The 15,302-nt window shown below is 51.1% G+C and overlaps 1 protein-coding gene across 9 annotated transcripts in view; it reads left to right on the forward strand.

Annotated features, from left to right (window-relative positions):
• Positions 1-15,302, forward strand: part of IL34 (interleukin 34) — a 91,117-nt gene that overhangs the window by 56,009 nt on the left and 19,806 nt on the right. For 5 of the 9 annotated variants that reach the window (XR_002344411.1, XR_002344412.1, XR_002344413.1 and 2 more), the window contains exons 2-7: positions 3,099-3,509; positions 10,492-10,625; positions 11,449-11,526; positions 11,803-11,964; positions 14,092-14,224; positions 14,466-15,008. Coding sequence is in view for 2 of the 9 variants with exons in the window: in XM_021093442.1 (XP_020949101.1) it covers positions 3,482-3,509; positions 10,492-10,625; positions 11,449-11,526; positions 11,803-11,964; positions 14,092-14,224; positions 14,466-14,638 (708 nt within the window). In the remaining 7 variants the exon portion in view is untranslated. 9 annotated transcript variants of the gene reach the window in all.

The following is a 15,302-nucleotide window of genomic DNA, read 5'->3' on the forward strand; positions in this document are numbered from 1 at the left end:
TTGTCAACATCAGATCCTTAACCCACTGAGTGAGGCCAGGGATTGAACCCACATCCTCATGGATACTAGTCAGGTTCTTAACGTGCTGAGCCACAAGGGAACTCATTTATTTATTTATTTTTACTTTTTTGGGGGTTTATTTTGTGTATCTCATCCATGCCCTTTGCAAGGATATTTTGTAACTCTTTCCACCAATAAGTGGAGTCTGCCCCCCCACTCCCCAATCTGTTCAGCTCGTAGAATGTAGTGGAAGTGATGGTATGATGGTTCTGCACCTTGGCCTTAAGAAACATGGACTTATTTGCTCCCTTTTTTGGAACAAACCTAGGCCAGCCTGCTGGAGGGTGAGTCATCCCAGCTGAGGCTGATCCAGACCAGCCAGCACCCTGCCGACCCATCAGGAGGACTAGATCAGCCAAGTCATGGCCAAGCTGTAGACTCGTGAAAAGTAATAACCGATTATTGTTTTTAGTTACAATAGGTTGGGTTGACTTGTTCCATAGCTGATAGTGTGGGCACTTGGGCTGTGTGTGTTCTGAGCGTTAAAAACTGCATCTTCTCTTCAGGCCAGGCACAGGCTCTAGAGTTCAGCTGCTGGAGCCCAGTCGGGTTCCATGCCTCCCTCTTGTCTTGGTTCTCCGGCAGGGGAGGGAGGAGCAGGTGGCTTTGGAAAGGAGAGAACAGTGAGGGTCCTGGGGAGGGGAGGACCTTGCTGCCTAAGCGGGATGGACATGGAAACACAGTTCCAGCACCGAAATGCCTTTTCAAACATTCAGGTTTATTTTTAAAATCAAAATGAGAAACAGGGTCATGGTTACCTTCATGTCCCACCAAAGAGCCCTGATCCTGGGTACACGGCCCTTCGGCCCTTCAGAACATCTCAGCTGCACTCTGTGGGCACAACCAGGGGGTCCCACCCATCTGTCAAAATGCTGGAGATGTGCAAAAGCCAAAGAAAGTACCAAGTGGGAGTTAATCACTTTCTCGAACACTCCATCCAGATCTGGTGGTCCAGGGTACATGGTAGGAAGCTTTCAGGGAGATTTCTGAGCTTGAGGAGGCAGCCAGGAGAGTTTTGTGGGGCATGGATGGGGTGCAGAGCCTGATCCTGGTGTATGTGTTGGGGGAGGTCCAGGCTGAGGGATGCTCCAGCAGTGTGGGAGCAGGGCAGGAGCAGGAGACCACTGTCCAGGCCCCATGCACAGAGTGCAGCTGGGATGTTCTGAAGGGGTATGGGGCTTCCAGTTCTCAAAGAGGCCCGAGAGAAATGGCAGTTCTGTCCACACCAAACAAAACCTGTACAGAGGCTCATAATGGCTCTGTTCACAATTGTCAAAAACTGGAAACAACCCAGCTGCCTTTCCACCAAAGGCCAGACAGACCACACAATGGAATACCACTCAGCAGGAGAAAGGAACAAATGACGAGCACAGGTAGCATCCTGGCTGAGTCCCAGGTGCATGCTGCGAAGGGAGAGGAGCCCAACCCAGAAGACCGTGTGCTGTGATTGCATTTACAAGGTGTCCTGGAAACAGAACTGCTTGTCAGACTGCGTGGGTTATTGCCCGGGGCCGGGGAGGGAGGAGGGGTTGAGTGCAGAGTGACAGGAGGGACTTTTCTGGGTAGATGGAGATGTTTTATATCCTGATTATTGCAGTGGTTATGTGGCTCTGTGAACTTGTGAAAATCCATGGAATTGTGCACTTTAAAAGGTGAATTTTGGCATCGGTAACTTTTACCTCAGTAAACCTGAAAAAAACAAAAACAAAAACAATGACTACAAAAAGTTTCAATTAGGCCAGTGTTTGTGGTGCTGCTGTAATAGGAAGATTAGCGGAATAGATCCGAGGAGGAGCTAAGATTCAGGGGTGACCTCACATGAGGGGCGGAAGGGGGTGCCTGTGTTCTCTGGACAAAGCCCTACTTGGCTGCTGGGAGCCCGTGTGAGCGAGAGCCAGCACTTCTGGTTCTCCGTGGGGATGCCATGGACGCCACGGTGGGGAAGACTCTCAAATCATACCTCCTGTCTCCTAATGCCATCACCACGTGGCCATTTCCCCAGAAGGGACAAAAGGAAAGGTCTAGAGAAGGGAACAGAACTGAGAGGCTAAATTTCAAAGCTGGTTCTGTCGCCTGCCAACTCAGTCTCACGGAGCCTCCGTTTCCTCACGTGCAGAATGCGGACAACAGCCCCTACCTCGCAGCGTCCAGTGAGGTATAAATGAAATGACCACATCAGAGCCCTGAGCCCTGTGCCCAGCTGGAAATTCACATCTGGGTGTCAGCAGGCTGAGGTTGAATTCCTGTCGCAATTTTTACAAGTTGTGTGACTTCAGACAAGCATCTTAATCCTTCTGGGCCTTGAGTTCCTCATTGATAAAATGAAACTTTATGCTCCCATAAGGTTGTTGTGAAGATTCAATGACTATAAAGACCTTAGCCGAGGGCCTACCACATAATGAGCTCTTGGGAAGAGCCACTGTATTATTATCATAGGGTTGCCAAATTTAGCAAATAAAGATACAGGACTCCCAGTTAATCAGGAATTGCAGATAAGCCAAAATTTTTGTGAGTATAGGTATGTCCCATGCAATATTTGGGACATACTTAAAAAAAGTATTCATGACATAATCATACTAAAAAATTTGTATTTATCTGAAATTCAAATGTAACTGGGTACCTAGTATTTGGAGAAACAGATTTGGAGTAATCCGAGGATGAGAAAAGCCTGAAAGTGCATGGAGGGGTCAACCATCTGTTTTTTTAACTTCCCTGCAGCCCACGCCTTTCATGTACTTTATCTGTGACTTCACCTCCTTCAGGAAACTCCCTGGATTTAGCCCACACAGCCCATTCATTCCTTGGCTTTGCTGTTGTTCTGCCCCCAGGCTGTCAGCTGGTGTCACCGGAACTCACTCCTGGGCCAGGACTGCCCTTTGGATATTATGTTACTCAGGTCCCCAGGTAGCCAGCCACCAGGTGGTCCCAGCTGGGTGGTGGGTGCAGCCTACACAGTAGGCTCTGCACGCCTGTGGCTGATGGCTGAGTGGCAGCACCACTCTTACATAATCGGTTTCTCTCCTCCTTTCTCTTTCCAGAGCCAGATTTCACACTGAGCAGCTGCAGACGGAGAAATCAGAGAAAGCACAACCCAGCCTCAGATTCCGAGGGGCCTGCTTGGGACTCTCTCCTCCTGCTTGGAAGGAAGACCCTGAGGCAGCTGTCTCAGGCCAGGTCTTGGCTGCCATGGGACTCCCAGCCACCACGCCCCAGCTGCCCTCCATACTGCCAGGCAGATAAGGGTGAGCCCTGCCCAGGAGCACCTGCTACCCTCTGCCAGGCCACCCTCTGTGGCCAGTCCTTCCTCAACTTTGGACCACCTTTGCTGACCTGAGGCCATGTAGGCCCCACTTGGGCCTCTGTGGATAGATACGCCCCTGGGCACAGCACCTCTGCTCTCTGGGAGATCCAGTGCACCACCATGCCCCGGGGACTCGCTTGGCTGTGCTGTGAGTACTGGGGAGATCTGTGGGGGCTGCCCGGGGAGGCCTTGGCCCAGAGCTGGGCTCTGCCGTAACCATGGTAACCAGGGCATTCTTCCTGGTGAGAAGTTGTGATGCCTCCCAGCTTAATGGCAGGCAGCCTTGGGGACTCCCACGCTGTCTGCCCTGTCTCCACCTGACTGCAGCTCAGATGGGCATGGTAGCTGTGCATCTTAGACTGGGTGGGCACAGTCAGTGGGTCACAGGGACAGGGCAGGTCCTGGGGTAGGAAGCAGGAATCTCATCTGCTCAAACTTCTTGGTTCTGGGGAGTATGGTGGGATGGAGGTGGCAGAGAAAGGATTTCTGGCCTCCCTGGGGGTGGCCAGCCAGGGGTGGGGGCTTGTGAAATTGTCTGCGTCCCAACACACATGGGAGAAGTGCAGCTTGTTCCCTCTGCCTCTGCCTCCATAAAGAGCTAAATCAAAAGGCGAAAAGAGAACAGTGTTGTTGGGAAAAGGAGAATTAGTTGAAATGAGGACAAGAAAAAAACATCTAAAAGCCTCTCAATCCTGCTGGTGGGAGGCCAGACCAAGCTCCCTTCAGACTCCAAGATTCCATTTAATTGACTCAAATTCAACATATTTTTTTCTGGTGCCACCCACCTGCCCACTGGAGAGGCACTGCCATGGCGACAAGGACCTGGGCTATCTCGTGCGTCTCTCTCTAACACCTGGCATGGAGTTAGGCGCTAGGAACTGTGTGCTGGATGGATGAGCTCCCAGGTCTGATCTTGTGAGGGATTCATAGAGGAGCTGGCTTCTACTCTGGCCCTTGGGGAGGGTACTGCGAAGGGTCAGAATGTTCACAGTGGGTAGAAGGACCCAGACCCAGTGTTCTGGAAGCTTCTGAGTCATGAGGAGCAGGGGAGCAGGAGAAACAGCAGGGTGGGGTGCCACTTGAAATGATCTCAGAGGTGGGTGGGTTCACACGTGTTGACGCGAGGAGGTGAGGCCAGTGTTCCTTCCAGGGAAGGGGAATAGCGTGAGCAAAGGCTCAGGAATGGATCAGTGAGAGGCCAGGCTGGCGAGCTGTTTGGGCTCAGGTGGCTGAGGCTTTGACAGCGCGGGTGAGGAGTTGCCAATTCATGAGACAACAGGGAGCTCGGGCAGATCTGTGATCTGCAGTTGGGGGTTGTGGTGGGTGTTGCTCTGCTCTCTGGAGCTTGATCTGGTGATGCTTTTGGGAGTTGCTCTTGCAACCTTTTGGGCCTCTGGTAATGAGAGTCCCTTCCAGAGGTGGAAGTGAGAATGAAGAGGTCTGGCAGAGATAACAAAGCTCATGATTTGTCAAGGATTTGTCAAGGATTGGCAAGGACTGGCTAGAGTGAGGGGGAGGGAGGGATGTGGATCGAGGGCTCAGACAGGGGCCGGGGTGCTGAAGAAGGCTCGGCTGCCATGACACATTGCCACAAACTTGGCTTAAAACAGCAGAAGTGGGAGTTCCCTGGTGGCCTAGTGGTAAAGGGTTTGGTGTTGTCGCTGCTGTGGCCCAGGTTCAATCCCTGGCCTAGGAATTTCTGCATGCTGCGGGTGTGGCCATAACCAAAACAAAACAGCAGAGATGTATTCTGTCACAGCTCTGGAGGCCAGAAGCATGAAATAAAGTCGTCAGGGTGATGTTCCTTCCAAAGGCTCTAGAGGAGGATCCTTCGTGCCTCTTCTAGCTTCTTGGGGCTCCTGGTGTTCCTTGGCTGGTGGTCGCGTCACTCCAGTCTGCATTCGTCTGTGGAGGCCACTTGTATGGGCTTTCCCTCTGTGTGACTCTGTGTCCTTTCTTCTTATAAGGACACTGCTCATTGGATTTAGGGTCCACCCTCAGTCCAGGATGATTTCATTTGGAGATCCTTCATAATATTTGCAAAGACTTTGTTTCCAAATAAAGTTATATATGAGGTCCTGGGTGAACCTGAATTTGGGGGGAGGCTATTCACCCGCTACACAAGGTCACATTTGAAGGTGGTGGACAAGCCTCATTTGTCACTGCGCAAAGGACATTGTTCTTTCTCCAGCCTCCTCCTCTTCTTTTTTTTTTTTTTTTTTTTTTTCTTTTTAGGGCCACACATGTGGCATATGGAAGTTCCCAGGCTAAGGGTTGAATTGGAGCTGCAGCTGCTGGCCTATACCACAGCCAGAGCAATGCTAGATTCTTAACCCACTGAGTGAGGCCAGGGATCGAACCCATGTCCTCGTAGATATTAGTCGGGTTCATTACTACTGAGCCACAACAGGAACTCCCAGCCTTCTCTTCTGTCTTGCAGGCCTATTAACTCTGGAGGGAGGAGGGACAAGGCAGGCCTTCTTACCAGGGTCAGGGTTGCCTTGGCCTTGGGGATCTTAGAATGCAGAGGGGCCGTGAGGCTACAGCTGTGAAGTCCCTGCCTGGTTACTGTTCACTGGCTCATTTTTCAGAGTGGGGGCAGCAGGAAAGGAGCTTAAAATTGTAAAAGGTAGGAGTTCCCATCGTGGCTAAGTGGTTAGCGAACCCGACTGGCATCCATGAGGACGCAGGCTCGATCCCTGGCCTTGTTCAGTGGGTTGAGAATCCAGCATTGCCGTGAGCTGTAGTGTAGGTCACAGGTGTGGCTTGGCTCCTGCGTTGCCATCGCTCTGGCGTAGACCAGCGGCTACAGCTCCAACTGGACCCCTAGCATGGGAACCTCCATATGCCTCGGGTGTGGCCCTAAAAGGACAAAAAGACCCCCCCCCCCAAAAAAAGGAAAAGGTAGCTGGGCTGCAGACTTGGAGGAAGTCTAAGTTTGGGAGAAGGCAGATCATCTGTGGACAGAGTTCCTGGGACAGTCCATGTGTGTCAGGCTGGGAAGCACAGAGGCTCTCTAAATCCCTGCTATAAGCCTCGTTGCCAGACCCCTAAAGACTGGGACTCAAATGAGGGCAGTTGGAGTAGGACTTGGGGATGGAATGGGCAGCCGCTTGGTGATTGCTGCACTAGAAAGAAGAGTTAGATTTTCTATTGTGGCTCAGTGGGTTGAGAATATGACTAGTATTTTTGAGGATGCAGGTTTGATCCCTGGCCTCACTCAGTGGGTTAAGGATCCTGTATTGCCTTGAGCTGTGGTGTAGTTTGCAGATGTGGCTCAGAACTGATGTGGCTGGCAGCCGTGGCTCGCATTCAGCCCCTAGCCTGGGAACTTCCATATACCTCGGATGTAGTCCTGAAAAGAAAAAGAAGAAGAAGAGAAGAAGAAGAAGAAGAAGAAAGAAAACTCAGTGTGGACAGAGATACTGATTTTTATTTATTTTATTTTTATTTTTATTTATTTATTTGGCCACACCCATGGCATGTCCTGATCCTGGGCCAGGAATCGAACCTGTGCCACAGCAGCGATCCAAGCCACTGCAGTGACAATGCCTGATCCTTAACCCACTGCACCACAGGAGACCTCCTCAGAGATACTGATTTTTTAAAAAAAGATGGAAATTTGGATTTTTATGTTAAATCTCTGTGAACCAGAATGTGACCCTTGGGATGCTAGTTTACAAACCATCACTTTCCATTAAGTACAATCCCCAGACCAGCAGCATCAGTTTTACTTCAGAACTCGTTAGAGATGCAGGTTCTCTGGCCCCCCACCTCAGCCCTGATGAATCAGATACCCTAGATGGGACCCAGCACGCTAGGTCTTAACCAGCTTCTCCAGGAGACCCAGACACCTGTTCCCAGTTCCCTGCTGGACCTGAACTGCAAAATGCTCAATAACAAGACCGTGCTATGGTTCACACACTGGGAGCTACTTTGTCTGGTCAAGACAATGAGTGGATTGGACAGATAGTGCTAGATCTAGGGTTTGGTGGGGGCTGGCATACGAGGCAGAAACTCTGGGGAAGGAAGGAGTCTTGGTGAGACCTTGAAAGCGATCTGCACTGTGAGAGGATACCCAGGGCAGGGGCAAAGTGTGAGCCAAAACCCCAGGGCAGGAATAATCTTGACCAGCAGGGGTGCCACTCTGAGAGGGTAGAAAGCAAGCAGAAACACTGGTTCAGTTTGTGTTTTTCTATTCCTTTGTCCAAATACTGGATGAAGAACATGGGAAAAGAGAGAGACTTGCAAGAAGGATTGCACATTTGCAAATTTGCAACTTTGCAAAAAAAAAAAAAAAATGTGGTTGTCAGTCTTCGTTGAGGGGAAGGGCTGGTGGACTGCAGCCCATAAGAGGCACCGGGTTGGGTAAACCTGAGCTCCTGGCCCAGCAGGAGCATAGGTATGGCAGCAGCCCTGAGAACCAGGTGGGGAAGTGAGGTTAGCAGGTGCAGGTCAGTCTTTAGAACAAAAGTTTTCCCAAGTGGGGAAAATCCAGTCAGTAATTCCTCCTCAAAATCAATGATGTGATCCAGCCTGTCTGGTTATTTGTGGGGTGGGGAGAGGGGGAAGAGAAAGAAAAAAAAGAAAAGAAGTTACTGCTTTTGACTATAACAATAATAGATACTAATTGTAGAATATAAAATAGTCCTACAAAATAAAAAGGAGAACATAAAATTCTTGCATAGAGATTTGGTACATTTCTGTTCGCTGTATTTTCTATGTACACACATGTCTTTTTTTTTTTTTTTTTTTTTTTAAAGGGCTGTGCCTGTGTTATATGAAAGTTCCCAGGCTAGGGGTCGAATCAGAGCTGTAGCTGCCGGCCCACACCAGAGCCATAGCATCGCGAAATCTGAGCCACATCTGCAGCCTATACCACAGCTCACGGCAACAATGGATCCTTAAACCCACTGAACGAGGCCTGAAATCGAACCAGCGTCCTCATGCATACTGGTTGGCTTCCTTACCACTGAGGCACAATAGGAACATCTATGCATACACATATCTAATTAACAAAATTCAAGTCATGCTTTATACCCAGATACAGCGTATCGAGATGCATTTTTATTACTTTTTAAAATTTTTCAAAATATTTATTTTTATTATTATTATTTTTTGTATTTTCAGGGCTGCACTTGTGGCACATGGAGGCTCCCAGGCTAGGGGTCACATCGGAGCTGTGGCTGCCAGCCTACGCCACAGCCACAGCCACAGCAACATGAGATCCCAGCTGAGTCTGTGACCTACACCACAGCTCATGGCAACACTGGATCCTTAACCCACTGATCAAGGCCAGAGATCAAACCTGCATCCTCATAGATGCTAGTCAGATTCGTTTCCACTGTGCCATGATGGAAACTCCCTTTTATTTATTTATTGACTGGAGGCACAGCATGCGAAGTTCCTGGGCCAGGGATTGAGCCACATCACAGCAGTGACCAGAGCTGCTACAGTGACACCACCAGATACTTAATCTGCGGTGCCACAAGGGGACTCCTGAGATAGTTTTTCAAAGTTCATTAAGCATATAAAAAATATTTTTCTTGGAGTTCCCATTGTGGCTCAATGGTAACAAACCTGACTAGTATCTCTGAAGATGCAGGTTTGATCCCAGGCTTCACTCAGTGGGTTAAGGATCTGGTGTGTTACCGTGAGCTGTGGTGTAGGTAGCAAACATGGCTTGGATCCTGTGTTGCTGTGGCTGTGGTGTAGGCCAGTAGCCGTAGCTCCAATTCAACCCCTAGTCTGAGAACTTCCATATGCTGTGGGTATGGCACTAAAGAGACAAAAATGCTTTTCTTATCACAAAAACATATCATAAGCATCCTTGACAATGTGATTTTTTTATTGGTATTCATTATTACTGAATGTCTAGGCCATTTATAGATGTTCATTATTATAATATTGCAGTGGAAGTTTTTGTCCACAGATCTTTCCGTTTTGTCTCTTTTTTTTTTGTTTGTTTTCCTTTGCATTTATTGCTAGAAATGAGTTTAACGAGTCAAAGAGTGTGGACATTTTTAAAGGGTGGGTTGAAGTGTGTGGACATTATTAAGTCTGTTAATAACAAAATGGCCAAATTGCTTTCCAGGTTGAAAGCATCTGCCTCACTACTTTGGCAGCACCGAGTGTTATTAAAATAAATAGTTCCCTTGGGGTGCGGGGGATTAAGGATTTGGCGTTGTCACTGCAGCAGTTCAGGTTGCTGCTGGTGCATGGGTTCAGTCCCTGACCTGAGAACTTTCACATGCCGCACGAGTGGCCAAAAAAAAATTTAATAAAACAACAATAACACCCCCTCCCCTTTCCATTGGTAGATGAAACATGGCATCTGATTGATTTAATGTGAATTTATTAGTGAGATTGACTTTCAAATATGTCTCTTGCCCATGCCGTATTTTGTTCTTTTTGCTCTGATCCATTTAATTTTTCTCATATTTGTCGCAAATTTCTCAGATATTTTTTGTGTATATGTTCAGTTACATGGAACTCACACTGTTTTTAAAGTCACAGTGACCCACAGTGGTGAAGGCTGGTAACATTTGGAAGGTGGTAGCTTGCTTAGAAAGAGAAACAGCCTGAGTGAGATTTGTTCAGCATCCGGAAGAGCCGCTGCAAACCTGCTGGTGTACCTCTAACTGAGAGGCATGCCGAGGTCAGAGCAGGGAAGAAAATGGCTTGGGTCCCTCGTACAGTTGGAACTAGAATCTCCATCTCCAGAATCCCTAGATGGAAAATCAACGAAAGGCTTTGAAAACTAGGCAGCTGTAGCTGAGGAGCAGAGGTTGCCCTGGAAGGGAGATTGTGCCTGCCACCCTGGGGGCAGGAGTGGGAGGGAGACTGGAGACTAGTCCCAAGGCATGGCTTCTGGGGGCCTCTGCTGGCCTGGGGTGGAGGTGGATGGGCTGGACGGCTCATGCTTGCCTGCATTGTTGTCCTGAAGCCCCAACCCCGGGGAAAGCATTCCTGGTGTTGGGAAGTCCTCCTTGGGGCTCTGTGTCGCCACTCTGGCCCTCCCATGAGGACTTGTGACCAGGAAAAGGGAGGAGATGTGCACAGGTCTGCACACCTGGGCAGTATGGAAGCCGTGCCAGTGACTCATGTGTCCCTGTGGGTGTGGTCCACAGATCTCGGGATCCTCCTTGGCATGGCCTTGGGGAACAAGGGTTTGGAGGTGTGGCCCGTGACCTCGAGCGAGGAGTGCGCCATCACTGGCTTTCTGCGGGACAAGCTGCAGTATAGGAACCGCCTTCAGTACATGGTAACCCTGTGGGCACCCCTGTGTCCCTCTTCCCAAGACACTTGACTCATGGGATGTGAGGATCTGGGTATTCGGGCCCCCTCCTTGGACCTGTGTCAGCCCTGAGCCTACTCGTCCTCATACGTAACCGTGCGCCTGTTCTGACTTCCTGTCCCCACTCCCTCCCTCCATCCCCGGGCCCTCCAGCCCTCCTATCTGATCTAACCTTTGATCCCACCTCTACCTGGCACTCACCCAATGACTCAGGAGTGGATCCCAGGAAACCTTAGGGGAGCCTCAGACACTTTTTATTAGCAGAGGAGATAAGGACCTAGAAATTAGGATGTTTGATTCTTTTTATAAGATAAACCATGTGGCATGTGGCTCTACTGGTCTCTTTTTTTTTTTCCCAACAGATTTTTTGAGGTCTGACTCACGTATCACACAATTCACCTGTTTAAGTGTACATTTCAGTGGCTTTTAGTGTTGTTTACAAGGTCATGCAACTATAACCATAAACAATTTTAGAGCCATCTTTTAAAGTCATCTCCCTCATCCCTCAAAGCCTATGGTTCTCTGGGGGCACAAGCCTCTCATGCTACATCTTGGTCTGAGACCTCTGCCTTAACAGAAACTGTGTGTTTTGTTTTACTGTCTCTGTGTCCCAGAGGAAAGAGCGGTCTTTATTCCAATTGGGCCAAGTAGATATTCTCTGTAGAGGACCACTGCTGCCATCAAGGGCTAGTCCTGGGTTCTCTCCTCCTGCATTAGATTCCTCTGGAAGGTTGGGGGAGTGTGAGCCATTTCTGACTCTGGGCTCATCCTTTTTCTTGTATCTCTCCAGAAACACTACTTCCCCATCAACTACAGGGTCAGCGTGCCTTACGAGGGGGTGCTCCGAACGGCCAACGTCACCAGGCTGGTGAGAATCCTCCTCTGGATTGGGAAGGCCCCCAGCTCCTGGGACATCCCTTGGGGTGTCCTGAGAGGCACATTGGTCTAGGCAGGCCCAGTTACCAGGGGTCTTTCCTGGCCCCTCAAGCAAGCCCCTCCTTGGCTCAGGCCCCAGGTTGTCCCCCCACCCTACCCCACCCCTGTCCACAGTGGATACCTGTGGTCTGCCGCCTGGGCATGGTAAATCCGGGGGGAGGGCAGAGGCCTGTGTCTGGGGTTCAAATAATTTCTCCTGTCCCTGCAGCAGAGGGCCCGGGTGACCCAGCGGGAGCTGCAGTATCTGTGGGTCTGGGTGAGTCTCAGCGCTACTGAATCAGTGCAGGAGGTGCTGCTCGAGGGCCATCCATCCTGGAAGTACCTGGAGGAGGTACATACGCTGCTGCTGGACGTCCGGCAAGGCCTCGCGGTGAGCAGTGTGGAGGTTCAGGCAGGCAGGGCAGGTGTGTGTGTATGTGGCCCATGGCTATGGAGGGAGGATATAAATGCATGGAGTTCCCGCATGTCCTGGAGGATGTGGAAGAAATGGGTGGGCAGGGTGGTGGGCTGGGCCTGGGGGGCAAGAGATGTTCCTGAGACCCTGTTCTTAGGCTCTGTGATCCCTGGGCAAGTCACTGATCCCTCTCTCTTTGTTTCTGCATCTAAGAAATGAGGATAGGAAGGAGGGTTGAACAGGTGGAGCACGGGGGCTTTGGGGCCATGCAACTCTTCTGTGTGATGCCGTGGTGGTGGGTACCATTTGCATCTGTCAAAGCCCATAGAATGTACAGCACAAAGAGTGAACCCTAATGAAAACAGATTTTACCTAACAGTAATAGAGGTTCCTGACTGCTGCCTGTTCAGCGAAGATTTGAGGCCTGGGGGATATGTTTTCCAAAAAGCCTAAAGAGGAAGGTGATAGAGTCAGAGTGTGTATGTGCAGGCCATGTGTATGCTGTGGACCCTTCCCCACACCCCCACTTTGCCCTGTTCCCCCACCCCAAACTCCTTTAGGACCCTGGTACACACCTGCCCCAGGCCTCCCACCTGCTGCCCATCAAGAACAGCTGACAAGAAGCCAACTGTGAGCTTCTGATGACACCAGGGCTTAAGGGCCAGCAACTGCTTTTGCAGCTGCCTAGAATTTTGGATAGGCTCTCTATTCTGGCAGAGGCTGGGGGACCAGCCATTTCCCTGATGGCTCTCTTGTCCTCGTGGGTGGGTGGGTTGGAACCGATTTGGGGAACAGGCTGTGTTCCATCCTCAGTTTTCCTCAGGAGTGTCTCTGGCTCTGAGAGCTCTGGGAAGCTGGTTTGAAGACTAGGAAAGAGACTGTAAGTGGACTGAGGCTCTGCCCACCTGGGCTATTCAGATCGAACCAGCGTTTAACCTCTTCTTTTTCACAATGTTAGTGGTCAATGGCCTGCTCCAAATATGCCCAGCAATGGAGCAGCGGGTCCTTCCTTGTTAGGGAGTGGGCCATGGGCATGGGTCCCCTTGCCCTCCTGCCGTCTTCAGTTCTTTCTCTAAGCCTTTGCGTATTAGTTTTTTAGGGCTGCCATCACAAATTACTACCAACTGGTGGCTTAAAACAAAGGAAATTATTCCATCACAGTTCTGGAGACCAGAAGTCTGAAATCAAGGTGTTGGCTGGCCAAGCTCCCTCCAAAGGCTGTAGGGGGGAATCCTTCCTGCCTCTTCCAGCTTCTGGTGGTTGGTGGTGTTCTTGGCTTGTGGTAGCATCACTCCAACCTCTCTGTCCCATGACCACCTTTCTCTTATAATGGCATCAGTCATTAGATTTAGGGCTCACCCTAAATCCAGAATGATCTCACTGGAAATTGCTAACTTAAGTATGTCTGCAAAGACCCTATTTCCAAATACAGTTACATTTACTGCTACCAGGGATTAGGACTTGGACACAGCTTTTTTTAGGGGGAGGCAGGGCAGAGGGACACAGTTCAGCCCAGCACGCCTCACTTTTTGGAAGGTCCTTCCCCAATTTTGGTCTCACATTTCCTCCTGCTCAATGTCTGGCCCTGCTCAGTCCCTCCCACCGTGTCTGGTGCTCCCCACACCGTGTTCCTTTTATTGGGCGTTGTGGGAGGAGCCTCTGAGCTTGGAGCCAGAGACCCTCCCACCTGGTCAGTCACTTTGTGCCTCATGATACAGCTGATCCTGCTAAGGGTGCTTCTCTCTGGAGTCACTGGGGGTTTTTGCTTCCTGAAGGACAGTGTCTCTGGGACATAAACTCCTTATGTTGGGCTGGCCAGGCCTGGAATGGAGCAGTAACGATGCCTCCTTCTCCCTGTCTGGCCTGCACCCAGGATGGAAAAAGAGAAGCCTCTGTGCATTCTACATGGGTGAGGGGCGTTAAGGGGGCCCCTCCCAGGAAACATGGCACCTGCAGTAAGAGGGGAAGAAATTGATTGCTCCCAGGCATCCTGGTCACAGGAAGTCTTGCCTTCCTTCCAAGGGAACAGCCCCCGCAGCCCTCCTGGGATCGCTTTGCAGCCCGGGCGCGGCACTTGTGTCCTAAATATTTCTTCCCTTCCAGGGTGTAGAGATCAGCCCCCAGGTGGAAGCTGTGTTGTCCCTCCTGAGTGCCCCCGGGAGCCTGAAGCTGGTGCGGCCCAAAGCGCTGCTGGACAACTGCTTCCGGGTCATGGAGCAGCTGTACTGCTCTTGCTGTAAGAAGCCCTGGGTGGCTGGGTCTGGGGGCAAGACACCAGGCATCTGAGCCCAGGTCATTGAGCAGGGCTGGGACCCTCCTCTGTATGCCCTCTGCTCCCAGGGCTATGGGCCATTTCTGGAAGCTGAGATGGGCCCTGAGTACTGGGACAAGAACGACGTGGCTTGGTCTGGGGATGGAGGTGGGTGTTGACACTCCCGAGTCTTATCTGTGTGTGTGTATGTGTATGTCCCCTGCAGGTAAACACAGCTCCATCCTAAATTGGCAGGACTGTGAGGTGCCAGGCCCTCAGCCTCACAGCCCAGAGCCTTCGTCACAGTGTGTGGCCGCCCAGCTGTACCCTCTGCCCCAGCAGCCCCCCACCTCCCTGCCCCGCTCCCCAGGACCCACGGCTGGATCCCTGGATCCCTGAAGCTGCTGAGGGCCCAGGGCAAAGGTGTCCTGTGCCAAGTGGCCTGTATGGTGACTAGGGTGGGGCAGCTAGAGGAGCTCCTGCAAAGATTGACTGGGCCTGAGCCTGCTGGGTGGTGGGGGAGAGCCCCCCTTGGGAGAGGAGACCTTGGAGGGTGTTTCTCTTTTGAGGGAGATTTGGGGCCTGAGAAGGACTCAGCTTCTCACCTTCTGTACTTCTCATGGTCTCACCTGGAGCACTGGAGGCTGGGGGCACCTGAAAGTGAATGAAGACAGAGCCTACAGCCCCTCCTGGCACTGCCTGGGCTGCCCCCCTCCCTGAAGGCAGTGCTGACCGTCTCCCAGGCCTGAAGAGGCAAGAGCTGTACCAGGTGGGCATGGGGGGAACACGAATGCACAAGGCTGGGGAGAGGGCCACAAGGCCAGGGAGAGGGGAGAGCCGAACGCCACATCTTGCCACAGTTCTTTTTATTTTTTCTATTAAACACCCGCTTTGTTTTGGTTTGTTGTGGTTTGGTTTGCTTTGCTTCTGTGAGGGTGACCTGGAGAAGGCCGCTCTCCCCACCAGCCACCAAGAGCAGGGGGCAGGAGGGGAGTGGGCTGGCCAGTCCTGGGCCTGGGTCTGAGGATTCAGACTTGGCAAGGTCAGAGCCTTAGCCAGGGAC

The sequence above is a fragment of the Sus scrofa genome, chromosome 6 (assembly GCF_000003025.6).
Source record: "Sus scrofa isolate TJ Tabasco breed Duroc chromosome 6, Sscrofa11.1, whole genome shotgun sequence".
NCBI classification, from domain to species: domain Eukaryota; kingdom Metazoa; phylum Chordata; class Mammalia; order Artiodactyla; family Suidae; genus Sus; species Sus scrofa.